Source organism: Agelaius phoeniceus, chromosome 17 (genome assembly GCF_051311805.1).
Source record: "Agelaius phoeniceus isolate bAgePho1 chromosome 17, bAgePho1.hap1, whole genome shotgun sequence".
In the NCBI taxonomy this organism is placed as follows: Eukaryota; Metazoa; Chordata; class Aves; order Passeriformes; family Icteridae; genus Agelaius; species Agelaius phoeniceus.
Genome location: NC_135281.1, coordinates 10087021 through 10104200, shown reverse-complemented (window position 1 = coordinate 10104200; position 17180 = coordinate 10087021). Strand labels below are relative to the sequence as shown.

The window sequence follows — 17180 nt, the reverse complement described above, 5'->3', positions numbered from 1 at the left end:
AGAGCAACCTGCAGATTTTTTTGACGCTTGATGGATAGCAAATCACTCTTCAATTATCCAAACTCTCTGTTTCATCAAATAAATGGGAACATTTGGCATTGTCTTTCTAAATTTTTTGGTCTGATTTTTTGGTCTGGAAACAGTTGTTTCAATATTTTCTGTATTTCAGGAGAAAAGCTAAAAACTAAACAGCTTTAACAAACCCAAATAAAATTATCAAAATGTGTCAGGCTAGCAACTTTTTTATGTATACTCCATTTTCCTCCATTTATTCATCCTCTACTTATTTATCCCAATATGCTCTCAAAAGTGGCTTTGAGACGAACAATGCTCATCTCAATGCTCCCTTCCTCTTGCCTTGCTTTCAGCATGTGAAAGCACTGTAAAGCTTCATTGGGTTTTTTATTTATGGAGTGCTGAGTACAGACCTGGTTACAAAGCAGTTATGAACCTCACTTCTTGTCACTGTGCTCCTTTCCATGTGCCTAAGATATATTTTCTGGGAAGTGGAGGAAAACAGGTTAAAGGAGATGGAGAACATGCTGGCAGAGCAGAATTTCAGCTGGTCCTTCTTAACTCCGCATCAGGGCCATTGCTGTGGAAGCTGGAACACAATACCCACAAAATCTCCACAGCCCTAAACCATTAATTATGGCTTGTGAAGCATAAGGAAAAGTTGGAGGACCTCTGGGCCAAGCATTATTGGCTTCTGTCCCAGAAAGTGTTGGATGAGATCAGTTCAGTGGAGCCAGCATTAACAATTATTTGAGACTTTAAAAGTTCACCACCACCTGTTGTCCCAAAATCTTTTTTCCTAAGCTATGAGAAAACTCTGAGGTGTGCCAGTGAATGGTGCCCTTCTGCAACGTGCACCACAGGGGCAGCAAATCAGGGACAATGACACAGAGCTGGCACATGGTGGTACTGCAAAAGGAAGGGGTGGAATCATCATCCCCAGAAGTGTTAAAAAAAAAGTGTAGATTTGGCATTTAGGGACGTGGTTTAGTGGTGAACATGGCAGTGTTGGGTTAAAGGCTGGAATTCATGATCTTAGAGGTCTTTTCCCACTCAAACAATTCTGTGATTGATATCCACTGATTTGGAGTGTCCAGATCTTGCCTTTTCAGAGGAGGTGGGAAGCCACTGCAGGAAGAAGTGTAATGCTTTCCATGGGTTTCATGCTGATGAAAACCATCACACTCCTTCCTTGTGACAGAGACCCAAGATGCTCCTTCCCCAGTGCTTAACACCATCCTTGGTGATCTACAACACACCTCCTTGTGGGACTGGGTCTGTGCTGGTCACAATTTGTGCTGTGCCACCACCCTGGACCAGCAGCTCAGCTGTTCCCACCCACACCCTGTGGATGATGGCATGGGAGAGAGAAGCCACAAGTCAAGTGAGGCAGTACCTGCCCTTGTCCAGGTAATCACTGGGGGAGGGTGACCCTCAGCAGAGCAGGGGAAATCCACGCTTTGTCCCTCAGTTACTGTCTGATCCGTGGGAATGACGAGAAACCTGGGAGAATCTGGAAGGGAAAGCAATGACTGAGCAGCAGGAAACACTCAGGGAGTTCATGGGAGCAGAACCAGCCACAAGACTCAAACACTCCCCACTGACCAAACACTGTGTCCCAGAAATGTCCCGGAACCCTCCCAAGCCCTGACCTTGCACTATGATCCTTGCTGTGGCCTGGATGGATCCCTCAGAGTTGCTGGCATTGCAGTTGTACTGCCCCTGCTCCGAGAAGGTGACGTTCTGGATGAAGAGTCCTCCGGAGCTGGTGATGGTGAAACGGGAATCCTGCGGCAGAGGAGAGCCCGTGCCAAGGGTCCAGCTGATGCGGGGCTGGGGGTGCCCAGAGACCCCACACTCCAGGGTGACACTTTCCCCAACCAGCACTTCAGTGTTCTGTGGCTGGATCACAAAAGTGGGCTTGGCTGGAAGGAAAGGAGAGCTTTAGGAGCCAGCTCTGCTGCCTGCTCACTGATGGGCAGAAGTTGCTTGGACTCCTCTGCAACGCAGCAGCCCACCCTGGTTCTACCCTGACATCCAAACCTTCACTGTGAGCAATGCCCCACCATCTTCCTACACCTCCTCACACCCACTCACCCAGTCCTGGAGCATCCCCACACCCATGTTCCCTTCACCCTGGGGAAGAATTCAGAATTCATCCCAGACTTCAAACTCCCTCCCCAGTCCCAATTACCTTCAATCCCTCAGTTTCCCTTTTCCCACTCCAGTGGGAACCCCTGAAGCTCAGGCCTCACTTGCCTGCCTCCTCTCTCCCCCAGCACACCAACAACACCTTGGCGTATACAAAGCTGGGACTGACTCTGATTTAGCTCCATTCCCATCTCCAGCCCCCCAGGCTGTAAAGGGGTGCAGAAAGCTCAATTACACGGGGTGCCAAAATAGCGCAGCACGACCTCCTGTGTCTTGACCTCCCCAGCAATGTTCTTGGCCATGCACTGGTAGACGCCTTTGTCCGACTCCTTGGTGTTCTGGATCATCAAGGTACCATCTTGCAACAGGTTCAGGCGGTTGTCATCTTTCATGTCAATCTTATTACTGAAAAAACAGCCACAAACGAGCAAAATCTGAAAGGAATAAAGACTGGTGGTCCCCCCCCACCCCGGGGGGATTTGGGGGCTTTGCATTGTAGTAAGTTGGCGTTTCTGGAGCTATTCTGAGACTTCATGAAATTTCCAGCAAGAGTTCTGACTCACAGCTCTGAAGTGCAGCTCCAGCTCTGATTTGCTCCCTGGGTGAGTTGTTTTTTCTCTCCCCACTGACTACACAGGACATTTACAGCCCATCAGGAGAGCACTCTGTTCCCGTGTCACTGCTATTGTCAGGGCGTCCTGGCCCGGAATGCCTGTTCCTCTTTCTCACTAAGTGCAAATTTAACAATGAATTAATATTGTTCTTGTGTGCAGCCATTGCTATTCAAACTCCAGACTCAAAGGCCTGAGAGGAGCAAAAAGCTCTGAGAAGTCACCATGGGACCCCAACACAGCTTGGACTCCAACCCAGCCCGAGAGCTGTGAAACATCTTCCTTTTCTCTGCAGTGACCTGTGGCTCCTGGATCCCAGCCCGTGGCAGAAGGTCCCAGTGCGAAGGAATCTTGGATGGCTGCAGATGATGGAAAGGGAAGAAGGGACCTCTCTCCCCCTAGGACAAAGGCTGAACCCACCATGCAATCTAATCTGCTTGCTGGGCATTTATTTAATTCCCCTGGTGTCTCCTCTCTCCAGCCATATCTCGTTTGTTGAGCATTTATTATCATTATCCTTCTTACAATGCTGTCTTTGGGAGCCTGCCAGCATTTCCCTAACAAAACCTTCCTTCCAAAGGGACTTAACTCAGCCATAAACTTTTGCTCTGGGCTGAAACTCTGCCTGGTGGGGGGTTTGCTGAAGAAGCACACATTGATCATTTTTTATTAATAACCAAGCCCTGCTCAGGCTTCACCAGCCAAGAAGCTCATAAAGCAGCAAGGCAGCTTCACTTCCACAGTGGGCACAGAATATTTTATTGTGCAGCATTTCCCAGAACACTCTGGCATCTAGCACATAACCTATACACGAATTTGCAAATTCTGTCCTTCAGTGGAGCACAGCAATTTTTCCTTTTGGAAAGAAACCTCATACCTAGCACAATCAGCCTTTAGTGAGAAGCATTTCAGCAGTTAACAAATGGCAAGCATGGTGGCTGAGAGCAACATGAAACTCTAATTTTATTTTTTTCCTGATCAAAAGACAACTGCTTTTAGCCTGCAGAGTGTGTTTATAGGAAAGTTATAAGCTCTTGGAATCCATTACAAACACAGATGAAATATTTCAAATGCAGATGAAAACACCACTTGGATTACATGGTCACCAGAGAATGCTGTTAAAAGGAAGGTAAATATAACCCATGAAATAACCATTTCTTTATACTTCTTTTTTTTTAACGTTGTGTGAAACAACTTTTGTAATTACAGGCAGGCACTGAAGAGCTCAGTGCTTGAAAACCTTTGCCACCCCAGGGCTCCTTGCATGTGACTTACTTATTGTGCAGCCAGATGATGGCAGGCTTTGGGTTTCCTTCTGCCCTGCAGGTGAAATAAACTGTGTTTCCCAGGAGCACATCCACGTCCTGGGGCTCTGAGGTTATTCGAGGCCTCTCTGCAAAACACCATTTGAACAAAACCCAGTGCAAAGCAGCACAAAAATTAAGCCCAGCTGGGGTGTGGTGGGGCACACAACAGCCATCCTGCAATGCCCCAAGAAACAGGTACAGCCCCAGGCACAGCAGCATCCACTCAGAGCCACCCCAAAACTCACTAACACCTGCAAATATCATGAAGGAATAGCATCATTCACCTGTAAAGGCCCTGGGGAATTATGGCTGTTCCTATTCCCAGTAGCTGGGCAGTGGATGAGTTCCCACAGTCCTGACTGTGCAGGGGATCATTACAGAGCTGGTCCCTGTCTCCCCCAAAGAAGCAAAGTCAGTAGCATCCTCACTTGGGTTGTTTCTCTGCCCTTGGCAGCCTGGAGCTTTCTGCTCCACCTGAGCACGGAGCCAGCTCCCTGCAAGCCACACCACTTCCTTCCCAACAGGATTTCATTCATTATGGCCCTAATTCATCATCCTGTCCCTGTCCAGCCAAGCCTTTCACTGTGCTCTTCACTCTGAATGTACTCAAGCACCAAGCAAGTTAAACATTGAAAGGATGTGCTAAAACAGGGAGGAATTTATGGACAAGCCCTGGAGTGCTTGAGCTTGATTCAAAAAGCTTACCCATTTCACAATCTGCATGCTCATCAGTGATCCAGTAAAACCAGCTGGATTATTCCTAAAATTGAGAACCTGCCACCTCCTCCAATGGAAGGTCAGTGTCCTCACTCCTCAGACCACAAATTAATGGCTCAGAAAAAATCCCTAAAGGCAAACCCAGCACAGCCCAAACCCAGCTCAGGCAAAACCCAGCTCAGCCCCACAGTACAAAACACTGACCCAGGGCAGATTTGCCCCTGTAGCTCACAGCTGCTCAAAGCCATGGGTTAATGGTACCAGCAGCTTTCAGACTGACTCAAATATCAGCCACCTGCATGGGTAGAGCTCTGTGCTGAGCTCTGTATCATTTGTCTTCCCAGCTGGCACACCACCAGGGTGAAAGCCAAATGCCAGCAAAATCTTCCCACCAGGTGCTCTGGTAATTTGACAGACACCCCACTGTGTTTCCATGCCTAAACCAGAACAAATTTGCACTAACAGCTGTACTGTGGCACGGGGAGTGTGCTGGGGCCAGCGTGCTGTGTGGCACAGCCACTCCATGTGTCCCCAGCTGCTTTGCCTAGGCCCTTCCTATCCCCCCTCCCTTGAGGTCACGGGCCTGTTTGTGCCAACTCAACTCTTTGCATGGCTGTGCCCTAAATTAATCTGCGAAATGGTAAATTTTTATTTTTTTAAAATAATGAAATCATAAGAGAAAAGCTGAATTGAATGGAGAGCTCGTCAAAATCCAGCTGAGCTCACACATTTGGCTCACAGCAGGGCCGTGCACAGCTGGACTGGCATATCCAGGGGGGATGCTAACAGCCAGCCCACGTGGGTGGGAATTTCTCAAACTGACTCTACCAGCAGCAAAGCACCATGGAACTACAGCCAATGTTTGTGCCAACCTCCACTTAAAAATCAGAGTTTTGTCTTACCTCCACTTAAAAATCAGAGATTTCTATATGAAATAACTAATTTTAAGATTTTTTCAGAAAAAAACACAATTTAAAACTCTAAGTTTAAAGAATAACAGCCTAACAAAATCCATCAGTTACATCACAGTCAAACACAGCATTCAGCTCCATATCTACAATGCTCTCCCTCAGGTTTCCAGTTGTGCTCCCTGCCACTGCAGCTCTCCCAGTGTTCCCCTTCAGTTCAGCCTAATGTGGGGTATTTCCTGGTTTAGCCACTGGGCAGCAGATCCTTTACCAGCCCTACTCTGTGCAAAAAGCCAAGACAACACCCACCAGCCAAAACAGAGCTGCCTCCAACACCCCTGGCAATATCAGCTTCCTCCTGCAGCCCCACTGGGATTTTCCCATTCCAGCAGCGAAGGAGGGAGAAACCAGGATGCCGGCAGAGGGAAGAGGGAGGAAAAGGGCAGGAGGGAGCAGTTTCCAGCCCACAGGGCAGCTGCAGGGATCACAGTGGAGGGTGTGAGCTGGCTCACCACAGTTGAGCTCCTGCGCGGTCAGGGTGGCGATGGAGCGGCCGTGCAGGCCCCGCGGAGCCTCGCAGGTGGCGGCGCTCTGGATGCTGCCCTGCTCTGCGTGCTGCTTCAGCAGCTCTGCCAGCCACAGCAGCTCACAGTCACACACCAGAGAGTTGGAGTCCAGCCTCCTGCAACAGCAAAAGGCGTCTGAGAGCCCAGGCTGCAGCTGCTGGGCTGCCTCCCTCTCCAGGGGACGCAGCTCTCCAGGGTCACCTAGGTGGTTTGCCCTGTATTTGGTTACATCCCAAGTGAAAATCCGAGATATTTCATTGCCACAATGGTAAGTTAGGATGCTTGACCAATTAGAAAGATTTAATTAGAAAACTACTAGAAACTATTCCAGTTTCAAATAGAAATTATTTAGTTAAACCGGATTATGCAGTTTTGGACTACTTGAGACACTGAAATGTTGGGGTTTTACCCTGGGATGGAGATTTCAACCTTTACTGAATTCTGTAAGAACTGCCTAACTGCCTCTGTTACAGCTTTTCTCTTTTATCTCCAACACCACCCCCCCCCCCCCCACCACCATTTATTTATGTGTGGATGGGATCAGACCCTTCCTGAAACCAGCTGTGAGGGGTTGCAGCATTTCTGCACAACTGGAAGAACTTTTATTACTGCAACACAAGCCTGAACCAGAGCAAATGGAGCTCAAATGACCTCCCAGTGCCCCCAGCCTCTTCCCTGCACTGACCTCATTCCTACAAGCAGTGCTATCCGTGAGGATAAATGAGGACTACAGGGGGATTAGTTTGTTCCTCCTTCCCCACTGACAGTTTTACAGTCGATGGGTCTGAGCCATTGTCATGGTTTTCAAAACCAGGACAGCCATCCAAAAACAAAATACAAAAAAACCCTAAACAAACAAACAAACAAACAAAAAAAGGAAGAAAAATCTAACACTTTCAGGGTCACGTATTTGAGAATGTGAGATTTCACATAGGGCCATGACCAAGTATTTTATAGACATCCCATCTTTTTCTCTGGCACATACAGACAGCATTTCACAAGATATTCCCTGTTAAAGAGAAGTGAAGCATTTTACCTGCTTGCAGAAATCACTGAGGGCAGCAGTGAGAAATACATTACTTTATTGTACTTGAAAATCATGGCAGAACACCAAAATTCTTTACCTTTTGAATTTTTTTTCCTCCCAAACACATCATAGAACTTATTTCCAGAGATCATAAAACCAAAGCAAGAAAGAAGTAAGCTGAAGAGACAGACAGGTTATGTGGGAATGGCACTCTGGGGAATTCCTGCATGGAATGGGAATCATGCCCCTTGGCACTCCTCTGACTAATTTCAATCTAGAAAACAAGCCTTTTCTTTTATGACTATGATTTTTCTAACCATGTTAGATACTGATCTACAGACATGTTCAAGGTCATATCCATGACCTGGACTTTCTACATTTTTCAAGGATGTTTTATGGGTTCAAACTCTTGTGAAGACTTTCCAGGAACGTTCATTCCTGCGGCATTATTAAGCTGTAAGCTGATTATAATTAGACACTAGCATAAAGAAACTTCTAACTGCTTAAATAAGCTTTCAGGTCCAATCAAAACTGTTTTATAAACTAAGCAGTGGCCTTAGAAGTGCAACAACTAAAAGCTTTGCCAACCAGGCACATTCTTCCTCAGGTCCTGCCCATCTGATTGAAGACAAACAATCTCTTTGCAGGCAATATTTTTTACTTACAGCCGTTTGAGGGATTCCAGTTGAGAGAATGTCCCTGGATGAATCTTGGAAATCTTGTTGTTGTGCAAGAATCTGCAGTGGGAGAAGCCATGCCAGAACATTATTCAGTATTTGCACTGTGAGGATGACAACACCCCAGGTCACAACTCGGATTCAATGCAAAGGCCACTCATCCAAACGGAGCTCAGTGTTTGAATTCCATGTTTGTTTCCATGAGCTGGAGGGATTTCATCCCTTGGTGGGTGTGACGTAACATGCCAAAGGCGAGAGCGGGCGTGGGCTGGAAACCGTGACTCAGGATGGGATGGAACAGGTTGGAACTGGATCCTTCCAGTTTCTCTGCACAGGGAGGAGAAAGGGCACAAAATCCCCTCAGACTGGACCCACCCTCTGTTTTCTGGGCCTGGGTCAGCTCCAGTTTAGAAGGAATCTTTTCCTTGCCCTGTGCAGATGATGTGACAATTCCACAAGGGCAGCCATTGGTGTTAGACAACTCCTGCATTGGACTCCATGTAGTTAGTAGCCCAAATCCATGGGCAAATCTAATTCAGACAACAGCCACCTAAACTGGGCTTGTCTCTGAACAAAACTGAGGTAAATTCTCACTTCCAAAATCTTAGCACACACATAAAACTCTCCAGTTGTTAGGGAGAAACCCTGATTGCGCTAAAATGCACAAACTTAGTGGGGACCAAGAGGGGACCATGAACTCCCCATTCCCATAGTGGTGGGGGAATTTGCTTGTGTTGGTTACATCTAAAACTCATGAGAGACCATTGATAAAAGAGATTAAGTAATTTTAGTAGGTGATGGAACAGGAGAGAACACAAAAGCAGCACAGGTCGAGTGCAAATGTCTGCACACACGTGTGCAGCAGAGTCCAGCCTGGTTGCCCAGCTTGGAGGCTGAAAAACCTTCCTTTAAAATTTAAATCCAGAATTTTTGTTGGATCCAATACAGTGACTGAGATCAGCCATGCACTGATCCAGGTCTGAATTTTCCTAAGGGTGTGGGATCCCACAGTTTTATTTCTTTGGCATGTATGGATATAAGGCACATTTCCACAGAGCCCAGAAGAGTCTGCTGGTTTCTCCATGGAGTGGGAACCACAGATGGACTGTTGTACTGGTGGCTCCATTACTGCTAGAAGCAGTCCTGGGGAGCAGGAGACTCCATTTCCTTACTGCTTTCAAGAAGGATGTGTGTTTTTCTTGTTAGACTTTCTTCTGACTTTATCCCTTTTCCACCCCCTTTTTTTAGCTCACTCTGCCCAACAGTGACTAACGTTGCTGACCTTATGCTCAGAGTAAAATTTCACTTGGCTTGACCAGCTGTAGGACTTTCTGCAGATTTACTCCTATTTAGATGGAAACCTGAACATAACATAAAATGGGAAATTCCCTTCACATCCTCAGTCATCCTCCCCCTCAGCAATTATGTAAAATCTCTTTCTTTAAAGTTTCTTTTTGCATTTTGGAGATCACACTCCATGCTAGCAAAACTGCTACACTAAATAAAGGGGTTTTTCCCCTTCTCCTCACCCTCTTAGTCCCAATAAATTCCCCATCTTTACTCACAGCCTTTCAAGTTTAGGCAGGTCACTAAAAGTCTCCAGCTCCAGACTTTCCAAGTTGTTGAAATGCAGGTACCTGTGACAGAAATCACACACAGATTGAATTTAAGAGACAGAAGATCTTCCCAGATCAGCCCACCAGTGCCCCCCAGCTGGTCACCACTCAGGGCAGGTGTGGAGAAGCCAGAATCCATGTTAGTGTCTCCAGTTTCCACATGCAAACACAGCAGCCAACATGGCTCTTCTGCTAATACAGACTAATATTTTTAGTTCCACTAAAATCCAAAGTGTGACCTGCCAGTCCAGAGGCCAAGGGGACCTCCTGCCTGTCCCAGATCACCCCTTGCCATCAAGGAAAAAACGTGCTGCCTGCAGAGCAACTCACCACAGTACCTGAGCCTCCCTGTTGCCATGAGCTGTGACATTCACCAGCACAACTGACACATTCCTGATCTTTAGATGGATTTTTTTACAGCCCCCAAATTGCCTAAACTATTCTCCTTTATTTTACACAGGCATAAATTTCACAGCAGACACAGATTAACCACAGATCTACAAATACTCATTCTGCTATTGTAGCTGACTGCATTGAGAAATAATTGCCTAAGCCTCCACATGGCTGCCTGATTTGTAATGGAAGGATTCATGATAAATGGTCCAGTATCAGAGAGGGTGACTCAGATTCTGCACTGGAGGGTCGCAGTGGGGAGGACAGGGACGTGCTCTAATCACTCTCAGATGCCTGCTGAGATTGCTCTGGACCTTGAGGAAAGCATCTGATCCTGTCCATCACTTGGGTTATACTTTTTCCTGAAAAGCTGGCTTGTGGGGACAGGAAAACGGGGTAGGATTTGAGCAAAGCTATTTCTTCTGGAGTTAAGCCTGCCTGGGATTGAAAACAGATGGGACTTTCAGCGGGTTGTTTGTTGGTTTTGTGGGTTTGTTGGTTTTGGTTTTTTTTCTTTTATTCGTGACATCAAGTCTGGAACACTCACTGCTGAAATATCCCTGTGGGCAGCATCAGCTCTCTAAGCTCAGCTTAGAGCCAGTTCCAGCTTCCTAAATTTTCTCCCAGGCATCCTTGCTGAGTTGGCTGACGAACCACAGTGTACACAAGCTTGGTGGCACACCTATTGTTAGGATTGCCTGAAACTTCCAATTATGCTCTGTCCTCTTGTGCTGTCAACCTGGAGAACAAGCTGGATCCTATTCCTTTTACAGCAAAGTCCTTGGTCACATTCCAGCCCTATAAATGCTGCAGCTGGGAACAATTCAGGAATTAGACCAGTTTCACCTTTGGTCCCTGCTCTCCGATGATACAAGCAATTCCTGTATTTGAATTATCTAGGAAGAATAAATCATTAGGAAGGAATTGTCCCCTGTGAGGGTGGAGGGTGCCCAGAGAAGCTGTGGCTGCCCCATCCCTGGATGTGTCCAAGGGGTTGGATGGGGCTGGGAGCAACGTGGGACAGTGGAGGTGTCCCTGCCCATGGCAGGGGGTGGGATAAAATGAGCTCTAAGATCCTTTCCAAGCCAAACCATTTCACATATCTGTAATTCAAATATCCAGGCTCACACTCCCTCCACCAGTCCCAAGTAAGAAAAATCCAGTCCCAGTTTAGGAAGGCACTTCAGAAGAGCCAGATCTCAGTCTGCCCATCTCACCACGAGAGCGGTGCACTAAGAGTCAAAAATGAAAACAGCAGAGCTTTGCCCTAGACAGAAGGGGAGCAAATGGGGACTGCTGGAGTGATGGACTCCAGCTGCCAGGAAAGCACACGAGGCTCCCTCCAGCCCAGACTGAGCACAGAGCGCCACGCAGCTCGAGGGAAGGTCATGACTGTGTTTGTTTGGATCCTTCATCTTCCCCCACTGCAATTTCCAGATGCTTTGCAGCATGGGAGCACCACCACCCTGGTAGCTCCCAGGAATACTTGGCAGCCCCAGCTCCCAGCTTGTGCTGCATCCATTCATTCCCAGCAGAGCTTTGGATGAGAGAGAAACTAAACCAGCACCCTCAATTTAAGTAAAGGCCCAGATCTGACTTTCTGCTCGAGGAATGCCCAGACACAAACCCAGCAGAGCCTTCTGCTCCCAGCCCTCCTGCAGACCCTCACAAGGTCCTTGGAAATAAAGGCCATCAGGGGCACAGCTGGGTTCTTCCTATGCTCCAGAGGTTTGGGTGCCGGAGAAAACACATGGAACACCAGTAGGAAGAGACCTCAGCACTAACTGATCAAAACCAATACCCAGAACAGCTGTTTTGAAATGAACCCAGTGTGGTCTGGCAAATGTGGATGAGAAAAGAGCAGCAGCTTCATCTTACCCCTCCCTAAGTGCCTGCTGCTCCCCAAGCCTGGCAGCACAGCATGCAAACAAGGCTCATCTGTACTTACAGCTGCTCCAGGGAATGCAGCCCGTGGAAGGCATGTTGCTGGATGCTCTGGATCTCATTTTTATAAAGGTAGCTTTCAAAAGGAGAGAACGGAAACAGCATTAGGGGAACTGATCAGCAGTTGTGCTCTAAAAAGTCACAGGAAACAGCAACGACCCCCAACCCAAACCAGAACTTGCTGCCTGGGTTCAAGGGCAATGTTTTATACCCTGACACTCAACTCCAAACACACACAGTACATCCTTGACTGGCAAATATTAAAAGTGGGTTGTTAGATTTTGAAGAGGTCAAAAATTACCGAGCCACCAACTCACAGGTATTTCAGGTTCTCCAGATCTTCAAAGGATCTTCTCATGATTTGTTTTATCTGGTTATTGTTCAGCAGCCTGTTTAAATCAAGAAAGTAAAACACAGCTGGTGAAGTCAGCACGTGTGAGATTTGTGGCATTTCTGTTCTTGGATGCCCACTGAAAAATTCTGAGCCCAGGTGTCACAGAATTAAAGATTTAATGGGGTTAGCAAGTCAAAGTTTGGGTCCTCACACCAGCCAAGGCAGTGAGAAGGTTTCTCACCCAGAGGGGCCAAGTACTTCCAGTACTGCAGTGTTCAAAGTATTTTCCTTACCTTTTGCCACAGTTTTCATCCCAAAGTGACAATTTCATCCAGAAAAGGGATGAGGGGATGGAAGACAGGCAGAAAGAAGCAGTGAGGAGTAAGATTTTAAATCATTGCTGTCACTCTTGTGCAACCACAGTGGGTGTTGGAGGTGCCTGGTTGTGTTCAACAAGTGAGCAGGGGAGTGCAGAGCCAGCTTTTAGAAGTCCAAATGCAGTTTGAAACACCAGTTCCAGCGGAGTTACAGGAGCCACAAAATGCTAATAGCTCTGCTCTAATCACCTTGTAACTGATACACAAAAATGAGAAAGAAATAAATTCAACTTTGACTCCTGAGGCTGCTCACAGACAACCTCTCTCGATCTCAGGAGCTTTGTGCCAGATTTTAATCCAAAACCTCTGGGCCACGTGGCACTGGAGAGCTGTGTGACACTGGTGTGTGCAGCTGCCATGGCTGTGTGTGCAGTGACCATGGCTGCCAGCGACCAGAAACAGCCCAGCTCTGCAAGAGCCACGCTGTGCAGCACTGTCACCACAGAGCTGAGCCCTGCAGAGCTCTGCTACAGCCCCTGCCAAGCCCAGCACGGAGAAAACACAATAAATCACTTATAAATAGCTCCCCAGCACACAAAGCTGAGCTGCTCCTTGTGGCTGCCCTCCCGTGGGTCTCTCGCCGTGGCTCCCACTGAGGTTCAGGTCTGGCAAAGCTCAGAGCTGGGGGGGTTTTTAGTGCTGAACAGCCCAGAGCAAGGATTTCACCAGGCACCACTCATTTTTAAAATTCCTAAATGGAGTTGTGGGCAGAGAGGGAATCTGTGACTCTGTGCTGCAAAGATTTCTTTTTCAGGTGTTGTAGGAAAAACAGCAATTCCCTCTGCAAGCAGCCAGACCTTACTATGTTGGGTCACATTAAATACATGTACTGGATGTGCATTTTACAAGCTGATTTTTGCCATAGCTCTGCTCCTCAGGAACAATCTGCCAGCAGGCAGCAGGTGAGAAGACAGTTCAGCACTTTCCCTGCAGCAAAACCCAATCTTTGCCCTGCTTTTCTGGACAAAAAAGAGCAGCCAAGCCTCTGTCATTACAAGCCAAGGCCTTTTCCTGGCCAAAACCAGTTTGTGCAGGTAAAGGATGGAGAGAAAAGACAAAGAGATGGGGAGAAATGGCAAAAAACTTATGGGAAAAGAAGATTAAGGTGAAATCAAACCCCTCAAGGATGACAGAAGAGAGAAGATGTCAGAAGCACACACACACATGTGACGGCAGCTTCACAAGTTCTCTCCAGGCAGCTGATGCAGCTTTCCACCAGCTTTTTCTCAGGTGGAGAATTACACTGAGGGTCAGAAAAAGCATGTGAGAAACCCAAGAGCAAACAACTTTGTAAGGCAGGCAATGAGGGGTTGAGAAAAACCTCATTGCCCTGGCTTTGCCCACTGGATCAGCTGCCCTGACACCAGGGGTGTGGGTGGCACTGCCAGGCTGCACAGCCCAGGGCTGGCCACAGGTGAAGGCAGAGAAGGCTGGAAAGCTCCTGCACAGCTGGAAGCAATGGCTCACACACAGCTGAGGTCAGACAGCCCGGGCTCACTCCTAAGGATGCAGAAATGATGTCAGGGCCTTGGAACACACGATCCTGCTCTGACTGCCGGCTATGCTGAGTGGAAACACAGTCCCTGAGCATCAACCCAAAAGTTTATTTGATGACTGAACACCCAAGGGCTGGCAATGAATGCCTGAGGGCAGTGTGGGAGAGGGCTTTTGTCTATTTGCTCGCAGGACAAAGACAACCCAGGCACCAGCCCTGCTTCCCTCCCTGCCCCATCAGCTTCCATCTCTGGCCAGAGCACACGAGGCAGCTCCTGCTCTGTTATCTGAGCCCTGGCCCAATGCTGAGCACACAGTGGGCTGCCAGCACCGACCTCATTGCCATGGATGCCAGCACCTGGCACACACCTGGCATTGGCCATTTGCCTCCCAGGGGACAGGTGGCAGTGACCAGGTGAGCAGGGTCACAGCAACAGCCTGAGCAGCCCCATGCAGCAGCACAGTCTGGAGCCCTTTGCTGGTTGTTATCTTTAATGCTCAGAGTTCAGACCAGGACTGATCTCCACTGGGATTTCAAATTCCATTATGCTGTCTGGCTGTGTTTTGGGGCTATTTAAAAGCATTATCCCAGTCTGTTTTGTTGTCTTGGCTATTTTGTACAGTTCAAGGGAGTGTAATCACCGAGCCAGCCAAATAAGATGAATCCTGGAAGTTCAGATGGCAAGCAGCACACAGGGCTCTTATCTCATCGTCTGACACTTAAAAACTTGCTCATTGCCTGATTTAAGAATAAAAAGTGCATGGAAGAAGCCATCTCTGCTTCCTGTCTCAGGATTCCCCATTGTAATGGAAGGATAAGTCCTGGAAAACACTGGAAAGTGAGATAATGATGAAGCCCATAATAGCCCACTTATTCCAAAATGCTGCTTTCAGAGAAATCCACGGACAAGGCAGCACAGCTGGCTCCTGGAGAGAGTTTGGCTGGCTCCTGCACAGCTGTCTGCTCCCTGACTCCTCTGCAATTCACCCAGGCAGAGCAGTGTGCCAAACCCTGGCATGGCCTGGCTGTTGGTCCCAGCTGCCATCCACAGCAAAAATGCCCCAATTCCTGCTGCCCTTAGAGGGCTGAAAGCTGGGACCCAGATCTGCTGGGAATAAATAAATAATAAATAAATTAAAAATTAATAATAAATAAATATTGATCTGAGAAGATCATTATCTCTCTCATTATCTTAACCACACCCTGTAGCAAAGCAGGCTTAATTAAAAGTACCAGAAGCACATTTCCTGGCAATAGGATGGGGCATTCCCCTTCGTGCCCCATGAACTGGACTCCACATGAGTAGGAGAACTCAATCACACAGGCTGTATTCCTGCCAAACTCTTCTGGGATGTTTGAGATATACAAGCACCATGAGATCTGGCCCAGATTCACCAAGAGAACATTTTACATTCAGTTTCCTCTAGATTTTATGTGTGACTGCCTCTCCTTTCTCCTTCCCCACCCTCTCTCTAGGTTTCCAGGCACAGGCTTAAGTTCCATTAAATGAGTGGCTTTCTGTTTTGAAGAATGTATTAAATGATGTGACAGGACAGAATTCAGGCTCAAACCATGTTCTCTTTCCTCCTTTCATTTGACAATCCACATGCTGCAGTCATTGTGACAAAACAGCTATTTTTTTCCTCACACCATTAATAGAAATCATCACGTAGTGTATTTAGAGGGGGAGAAAAATTGAGTTTTATGTTCAACCACACATTCCCCCTTGTTGACAGAATGATCTGGAATAGTTATTTCCCATATTTAAGGGAGGAACTTTTATTCTGAGATCCAAGCAGGCTCTGACATCCCCTCCTTGCTGGCAGGAACACATTCTCTCAGGAGTTACTAGAGAGTAAAAGACAGAAACTCCACATTGCTGCTCTGTTCACTCTGAGGCTCTTTAGCAGCAGCAGCAGCACCTAAAGCAGAGCTGCAGGGCTCACCCAAAGTGTTTTGCTCTCACCTGAGCAGAAAGAGAAACGTGATGTGAGCAGTGACAGGGCAAAGGGCCAGGCAGAGGCACAAGCAATGTGGTCTCCACAGAGTCCCTGTTCTCCAGGGTGCTCTTGCCTCAGGAATACCAAAATACACACTGGGGATGTAAAGAAACTTTGGTCCCTGGCTTGGACATTTCTATGGGGGATGCTGGAGAGACCCAGGGAGCAGCAACCCTTTGAACAGCAGGGAACCAAAGGGGCAGCAGTGACTCCCTGGGAATCACTGGGCTCTCATCATCCATCCCCACCCAGAAATGACCTAAAGGAGCAAAAACTGGGAAGCAGGGAGAGGCTGTGCCTCACCATGGGCTCACAGCATTTCCTCTCTCTCCCACAGCACCTGCTCTGAGCTAATGTTGGCTTCAGCCATGCAGCAAGTGATGGCAAACTGCAGCAAAACAGCTCTCCTGGACCTGGGGGAGCTGGGCATGCCATACAAGAGGGGTTTTGCCTCACTCTCCCTGCTATTTTAGTTTTGTTTTTTTTTTGTACCAAGGGGAAATATTAAGAGTTTAAAAATACCCAGCACCATCAGCGCAGATGGGAACAGGGCAGAGCCAGTAGGAGAGGACAAGGAAATCTTACAACTCTCTGAGATGTTCAGCCCAAGAGAACCTCTCCACCTGCACACAGGAAGCTCCCAGTGGTGCAGGATTTAGGATAACTTCTCATCACCTGTGCTGCTGCACCAGGAGTGGCCAGCTGGAAGCAAACAGTGACTGTGACTCTTCCACACACAAAGCTCCTGGTTTTAGTGCTGAAGTAGTGCTCTGTGATTCATCAAATCTCCCACACCAGAGGAAAGCAGAAGGGAGGGTCTGAGCTGTTGAACAGCCCCACTGGACATCCACACAGGCTCCTCTCCTGTCAGGACCTCAACCCATTTCCCTGCATCCAACACAGGCTACAAAGGTTTCCTTTTCAGGGTGGTTTATAAACTGTCAAACTTGGACACAGAACAGCCACCCTGCCCTAAAGGAGATGGAGAACAGAAGCTTCACCAGAATCTGTTGCACTTCCTCTGCCATTAGTGGGAAAAGCT

General features: G+C 47.7%; 1 protein-coding gene across 1 annotated transcript in view; it reads right to left on the bottom strand.

Moving 5' to 3' along the window:
• LOC129127707 (peroxidasin homolog) overlaps positions 1 to 17180 on the bottom strand; it is a 43455-nt gene that overhangs the window by 15102 nt on the left and 11173 nt on the right. Inside the window, exons 3-11 of the mRNA XM_054644548.2 lie at positions 12250 to 12321; positions 11937 to 12008; positions 9545 to 9616; positions 7968 to 8039; positions 6222 to 6391; positions 4053 to 4170; positions 2402 to 2571; positions 1668 to 1940; positions 1412 to 1528 (exon numbers count right to left, since the gene is read on the bottom strand). Of these exons, the coding sequence (XP_054500523.2) occupies positions 1412 to 1528; positions 1668 to 1940; positions 2402 to 2571; positions 4053 to 4170; positions 6222 to 6391; positions 7968 to 8039; positions 9545 to 9616; positions 11937 to 12008; positions 12250 to 12321 (1136 nt within the window). The remainder of the gene's footprint in view (positions 1 to 1411; positions 1529 to 1667; positions 1941 to 2401; positions 2572 to 4052; positions 4171 to 6221; positions 6392 to 7967; positions 8040 to 9544; positions 9617 to 11936; positions 12009 to 12249; positions 12322 to 17180) is intronic.